Source organism: Lygodium microphyllum, chromosome 6, assembly GCF_053477565.2.
Source record: "Lygodium microphyllum isolate KBCC chromosome 6, Lygodium_microphyllum_v1.1.10, whole genome shotgun sequence".
Classification (NCBI taxonomy): domain Eukaryota; kingdom Viridiplantae; phylum Streptophyta; class Polypodiopsida; order Schizaeales; family Lygodiaceae; genus Lygodium; species Lygodium microphyllum.
The window spans coordinates 78,334,853-78,342,089 of record NC_141140.1 but is presented as its reverse complement, the minus strand read 5'-3'; the positions used below and the strand labels follow the sequence as shown (position 1 = coordinate 78,342,089).

At 42.7% G+C, this 7,237-nt stretch overlaps 1 protein-coding gene across 1 annotated transcript; it reads left to right on the top strand.

The window, feature by feature from the left end:
* The first annotated feature begins 4,803 nt into the window (after positions 1 to 4,803).
* Positions 4,804 to 5,922, top strand: LOC148034714 (pentatricopeptide repeat-containing protein At2g34400-like). The gene is made up of 2 exons (XM_087680701.1): positions 4,804 to 5,466; positions 5,560 to 5,922. The coding sequence occupies exons 1-2, from the start codon at positions 4,804 to 4,806 to the stop codon at positions 5,920 to 5,922; spliced, it is 1,026 nt and encodes a 341-aa protein (XP_087536827.1).
* The last annotated feature ends 1,315 nt before the right edge of the window (positions 5,923 to 7,237 follow it).

The window sequence follows — 7,237 nt, the reverse complement described above, 5'->3', positions numbered from 1 at the left end:
CAGATGGAAGATGCTCAAAAGAGAGAAAAGAGGCAAGAGCCTAGAGAGAGAAAGCAGCCAGGGTTTAGATTGATGTCCGATATTGAGACATCTACAAACATGAAGAAAATATTTAATGACAAGATACTTGGTAGTGAGGTGACTTTCACTATTTCTGAGGTTTTGGGCATCTCAAAAAGAGAGTTTCAAGATCAGTTCCAAGAGGTCCTGAAGAGGAAAAGACATGCATTGCCTACCACTGATACACAGGGAGTTTTGATTGGAGAGTTGGATGAGGATGAGGATGAGGTTATGGTTGAGAATGCTTCTATTTTTTCGCAGATAGAGAAGAGGGTTCAGCCTAAGCATTATGCTGAAACTGATGAGCCTGTCTTGATACCGCGTAGTCACTTTTCAAGGAGTCATTGGGCTAGGGCAACTACAGAGACGATGGTAAAAATTGGAGAGAAACAGGTGCCTTATGTTGCTTTGGTGGATCATGGTTCAGAGATTAATCTCATAGTTCGTGGAGTTTATGAGAGTAACAGATGGCCTATGGATGTAGAGCATGGGTGGCGTATGAGAGCCGCCAATAACACTGCAGGTGATTTGTATGTTGCCTGTCCCAGTGTCAGGGTTTCTATTGGAGATGTAGAGGAGGATTTCCATTTCTTTGTGCAGGATTCATGCTCTTATCCCATAATTCTTGGACAGCCATTCATCACAGAGATGTGCATGGAAAAAAAGGTAATGGATGATGGACCTGCTTATGCACGGATTCGCAGTAAAGATGGTATGAGAGCAGTTCAGTTTATGACTGTGTGTGTGAACCATATTAGAAACAGGGATACTCTCAGAGATGCACCTTTGCCCACTGTGAGGGATTCAGGTTTTCGTTAGGTACTGTCGTTTCGCGAGACGACGGTGGTACAGAGCAGAGGAGATTGGAGTTCTCGCCTCCTGGCAGCAGTGTTTTCTCCTCCGGTTTTGTTGGGATTTCAGCAAACAGTTCGATGAGCTATCAGAAGATTTCTAGGTTGCCTAGAGCTGCCAGGCAGTACATATGTAGGAAGGAGAAAGATTTGAAAAATGCAGGAATTTTAGAGGATGATGAGCACATAGATGGGATGTATGACAGTGTGATTTGTGTAGATACGATGGAAGAGATGGAAGATATGCTGAAAACTAATATGCAGAGTTGTCACAGTAATGTATTAGTGCAATCCCTGGATATGTTTCATGAAATTGCAGATTTTGTGTCACAGATTGAGTCAAAGACTGAGATGATTCAGCAAAAAGTGTTGAGTGCTGAAGAAATTCAGCAAATAGAGTTTCCAGCTGATTATGATCAGCTTACAGAGACACAGAGGGCTGAAAATTTTCAGCCAACAGAGTTTACTGCTGAAAATTTTCAGCATCCAGAGTTTAGGGTTGTTCCTATGCAGTCCATAGAGCAGAGGGCTGAGGATATTCAGCCATTGGAGTGCAGAATTGCTGATTTACAACAAGATTTGAGTAATGCAGAAGAGCATAATGAAGCCAGGGTTGACACGAAATACAAAACTGTGGATAAAAAGGTGAAGTCGGTAGCTGTACCGCTTCCACCTGACAGTGATCAACAAATAGAGAGGGCTACCAAACAACCAATTTTGAGGAATCCGGAGCATATTGGTCATAAATTTTCAGCAGAGACTCTTGCTGAATTGAAAATTGAAAATGGTGATTTCTTGCTACCCATAGAGAAGCAATGCTTTCAGGAGATGCTTGAGCGACGTGGAAGGGGATTTGCTTTTTTCCCGCATGAGATTGGATGTGTGAATCCAGATATTGTTGCTCCTATGGTCATTTTTACTATTCCTCATATTCCATGGAATCTCCGACCTATTCCAGTGCCTAAAGCACACCTGCCAAAGCTGATTGATTTATTGAATGAGAAAATCAGGATGGGAATTCTTGAGCCTTCATCTACACCATACTCAAACAGGTGGTTTATGGTTCCAAAGAAGAATGGTACTCTCTGATTTATACAGGACATGCAGCCAGTAAACAGAGTTACTATCAAGAATGTTGGTATAGGTCCAGTTGTGGATGAGTTTGCAGAAGCATTTGCTAGACGTGCCATCTATTCTTTAGGTGATTTGTATTCGGGATATGATCAGTTTCAGCTGGCTTTGGAAAGCAGGGACATAACCACCATGAGAACTCCTATTGGGCTTGTCAGGATGTGTACCTTGCCTCAAGGTGCCACTAATTCTGTTGCGCATATGATGAATGCCATGCATAAGGTCCTTCGTGATTATATACCTCAGCTTACCATGCCTTTCTTGGATGATATGCCCATTAAGGGGTGTGCAGAAGAAGAGAAAAATGAGAGTCTAAATGAGCAGGGATGCAGATACTTTGTGGCTGATCATATTTCAGCTTGTGAGAAGATTTTGGCCAAGTTAGAAGAAGTGAACTTGACACTTTCAGGGCAAAAATCCGTTTTTGGAGTGAATGAGGTTGTCATTGTTGGACATATGTGTGGATATTATGGCAGGAAACCCTCACCTGATAAGGTGGATGCTATAGGCAAGATTGCAGAGTATTGTTCTACCACTTCAGAGGTACGGAGATTCATTGGAGCTTGTGTGTTTTATATGACTTGGATACCTCATTTTGTACACATAGTAGATTGTTTATATTAGCTGCTTCGAAAGGGGCAGAAATTCTATTGGGATGAGAGCCACACTAGAGCCATGCGAAAATTGAAGAAGTTATTGCAGAACGCCCCTACTCTCAGGAAAGCAGATTATAATTGCGGAAGGCCTATTGTATTGACAGTTGACACTAGTCCAATTGGCATAGGTTGGGCTGTGGGTCAAGATGATGCAGATGGAAACAGGTATGCTATTTGGTTTGGGGCGAAAGTCCTAAACGAGAGACAGATGAGATATCCGCAAATCAAGAGGGAGTTACTGGGGATTGTTACGGCTCTCAAATGTGACAAGGAGTACTTTATTGGAGCTTTAGTTGTGGTAGAGACAGATTGCTTGCCATTGATTGGTATGATTATGAGTTGCTCTACTCCCGATATAGCTATATTGAGATGGATTGCATACATCAAGTCATTAAATCCGGAATTTAAACACATAGCAGGGAAGAATAATCCAGTGGTGGCAGATATGTTGTTTAGAGCCAGACATGATGATGAGGAGACTCTACTTGCAGAAGAGGATGATGCAGAAATTTCAGCCATTATGGTTGATCATGTTTGTCATGTTTATGATATTGTGGCTTTCATAGAAGAACTCTATGTTGGAGATTGGTTGCAGATTGGTAAGTATCTTAGTACACTAAGAAAAAGAGATGAATGGACAGATGAAGAGTTCAAGAAGATTAGAAGGAAAGCCTATGGTTATTTTCTCAAGGACGGATTTCTTTGGAAGCATCCAAAGAAAAGAGGTGGATTACCTTTGCGGGTTGTCTGCGATAGAGAGACACAGTTACAGGTGATGAGGGAGTTTCATGAGAGTCCTTGGGCTGGTCATAGAGGAGGGTGGGCTACTTATGAGAAAATCAAGGAGAAATATTGGTGGAAAGGCATGTATAGAGATGTTTCTCACTTTGTAGAGACTTGCAGTGACTGTCAGATGTATTCGGCAGTGCGTCATCGAGATGAGCTTCATCCGACCTATCCGCTATGCATTCATTATAAGTGGATAGTTGATTTGGTTACTATGCCTATGGTCATATGGCAGATGAGATACATTGTTTTGGCTAGAGAGGATCTTACCAATCATGTTGAAGGCAGATCTTTGAGAACAAAGACCACTAGTGCAGTGTGTAAGTTCTTATTGGAGGAAATTTTCTGCAGGTATGGTTGTGTGGGTAAGATCACTGCGGATCGTGGTGAATTGGATGCAGATGAAGCTAGGGAGTTTTTCTCTCAGCTAGGAATCAAGTTGGCTCTAACCACAGCATACAATCCTGAGGGAAATGGGAAGAGTGAAAGAGGGCATCCGCCGATAGTGAAAGCATTAGCCAAAGCATGCAAAGGACGGATTGGAGAATGGCCAAGACTTCTTCCATTTGCTTTGTGGGATGATCGTACGACTCACAGTGTTACCACAGGATATATGCCCGCAGAGTTGATGTATGGTCAGAAACCGGTTATGCCGACTGAGACTTGTGCTTTGACTTGGTCAGTTTTACCTTGGTAGGAGGATTTGACGAGAGAAGAGCTCTTAGCTCTTCGGATTCGGCAGTTGGAGAGAAGACGAGAGGATATTCAGCTAGCCATTGACAGGTTGAAGGTTGCTAGACTAAGAAATAAGGATAGGTTTGACAGCAGGCATCGCTTGCGGCCTAGAGCAATAGAAGAGGGAGATTGGGTATTAGTTTTTGATAGCAGCCTTGAAAATCAGCATATTGCACTTCGGAAGATGGTGAAAAGATGGTTTGGGCCGTACATAGTCAGACATGTCTTTGATAATGCAACATATGAGTTGACAGAATTGGATGGGACAGTGCTTAGAGTGCCTATTGCTGGAAAAAGAATCAAGATTTTCAAGAAAAGAGATGATGAAGATTATGCATTGGAAGAACTTGCAAGAGAAGAACAACGAGAAGAAACTCCAATGGAAGAGAAAGATGATATGACAGATAATCTTGTTGATATACCGGAAATGCATAATGAAGAGATTGATCTGTTTGTGGATCTTGATGATAACGATCATGGGTAGTTGGCCCATCCAGAGGATGCGCAGGATTAGAGGGGGTGGATGTCGTATTGCTGCGCATTCAAGGTGTGAAATCCACCTAAAAGTTGTGTGTGGGGTTGACATGTATGTCAAATGTGGAAGTTTAAATGAAGCGCATAAAGTCTTCAAGGGCTTGCTGGAAAGAAATAAAGTGTCATGGAATGCTTTAATGTCAGGATATATTCAAAATGGGTTCAGTCTCACTGCCTTGGATCTCTTTAGGGACATGCAACATGAGGGTGTGATTCCAACTAGAGCTACTTTTCTATGCACCTTGAAAGCTTGTGGTAGCATAGGAGCCTTGCACTCAGGCCAATCTTTACATTGTGAGATATCAAAAATGGGATTTGACAGAGAATTGATTGTGGGAAATTCTCTGATAAAAATGTATAGCAAATGTGTTTCCCTTGCAGAGGCTCACAGGGTGTTTGATAAGCAGCCGCTTCGAGATGCAGTTTCATGGAAGGCTTTGGTTGCAGCACATGCTGAACACGGGCTTAGTGAGGAAGTCTTGATTTGCTTCAAGTGGATACAGCTGGAAGGTGTGTTTGTGGATACCAGCACATTCATTCTTTGCTTAAAAGCTTGTGGCACAGAAGGAGATTTAGAAACAGGGCATAGCATACATTCTGAGATAACTAGGAGAGGACTTGAGAAAGAGCTATACATGGGGAGTACAATGGTGGACATGTATGGGAAATGCTACTCTCTTACAAAAGCAGTCCAAGTGTTTGATGGGCTGCCAGTTTGCAATGTAGTCTCATGGATTGCATTAATTGCCGGATATACTGAGTAGGGGCTTGCTGAAGAAGCTCTGAACTGTCTCACACAAGTGCAGGGTGAAGGAGTGTCTGCAGATGCTGTTATGTTTGGTCTTTGCTTGAAAACATATGGTACCACAGGCAATAGAGAATGGGGTCACTTTTCTGTTTTAAATAAATATAAAAAAACTGCGTGCTGTATGGCAAATTTGGGGGGGCGCATGGGAATTTCGGCAATTCTGGAATCCTCAATTAGCTTTCGAAAGTTGCTAAATATACCAGCATACCGGAGATTATGCTCAGAGGGAGCAATCTTAGGGAGGGACGATAGAGCTGGTAACTCTGTTGCAGCAGAAGGCAAGGACCTAAAGAAGAACAAGCATGCGAAGCCTAAAGGAAAGAAAGCAAAGGTGACGAGAGGAGAGAAAACAATGCGATGATGAAGAACCGATGAATCGATGGAAAGCTGCCGATTGGAGGGTGCACTGCTCAAAAACCCTCTTTGTCAAGCTTCATGGTACTGGATTGCTACGAGACATTCGTTTCTCTAAGTCACTTCATCTGGAACTGCAAGTCAAAATGCAAAGACAGAGGACGCAAGAAAACGGAAGAGAAAGTCATCAACTGGAGGGGGGAAGGCTGTCCAGCTTCGAAACAGAGCCATGGACGTCTGCTTGCTGACCCGAAACCGTGGGAATGCCTATGTCTTCATCTCACGCCCCCATACCAGTCATCAGTGCTTTGTAGGGGAGCTGTGCAGAAGAACCTCAGAGGTCGGGCAGTACCTTTGCTTCTAACAATTTCTTCTTGTCCCTCGAAGGAGGTCGCCGAATCAAGCATGTGCTTCAAGCAAAGATCAGATAAGGAAAGTTGTCACTTTACTAGCTCCATTCTAAACCCCATCCGCTGAACAATGCCTAAGTGCGCAGGCCCTACAGGCAATGGTCACATAAGAACATTGATGATTACCAGTTCAATGTTATATTTCACCCGTCTGATGAAGAGTGCCGAATTGTGCATTTCGTGCAGGCATGGAAATCGCTACAGAGGAACACCACATAAGGACATTGTTGATTACCAGCTCAATGTTATATTTTCTCCCATCCATTGAAAAATCCTGACGTGTTGTAGTTTCAACCTGCTTCAGTAGGTGTTTTGGTGGCCACAATGGAAAGAGCATGGAGCCACTTTGAAGCCCTTCTTTTGGAAAGATGATCTTGAGGTTGACGCTTGTTTCAATCATTGCCTTATACCCCAGCATGGCTTGTGAGTCTCTTCATTTTCAACAGCCAGTGATCACTGCCTTCCCCTGGTTGTCCTCCACGATGTAGCAACCGAGGGTGTATTGTTTAAGCTCAAGCCTTGTATATCTCCAAGAGTGGCTTACTTACTATTTTAAACCTTATAAACTAAAAAACAGAATTTATAACTGTTTTTGCTCAGACAGACTTTATTGAATGTATTTTGAAATTGCTTTGTGGCTATTAGAAATTACATGATTCAGAGTTGAAGGCCAGTTTGATGATGACTCTAATATTGGATTATTCACTTGATTGATCTTCCATCTTGAGATTTATCAAGGTCCTCTGTGGTTGCGACTCTGCTTTCATAAATCCTTCAACAGCATTCAGTCTCGAAGGTGACAAACTTTAGGGAGAAGGTTTCATCTTGGAGGATGTCCATTCTAACAATGAGGCTAAATATCAAGCCTTTCTTTTTTGTTTGAGGTGGTGTCTCTCACATGGTATCACTCGA

Excerpts from the sequence above, each read along its gene's own strand:
- LOC148034714 (XM_087680701.1), top strand. The coding sequence starts at position 4,804 with ATGTATGTCAAATGTGGAAGTTTAAATGAAGCGCATAAAGTCTTCAAG. Across the intron at positions 5,467-5,559 it reads AAGTGTTTGATGGGCTGCCA|GGTGAAGGAGTGTCTGCAGA; the intron begins GTTTGCAATGTA and ends ACACAAGTGCAG.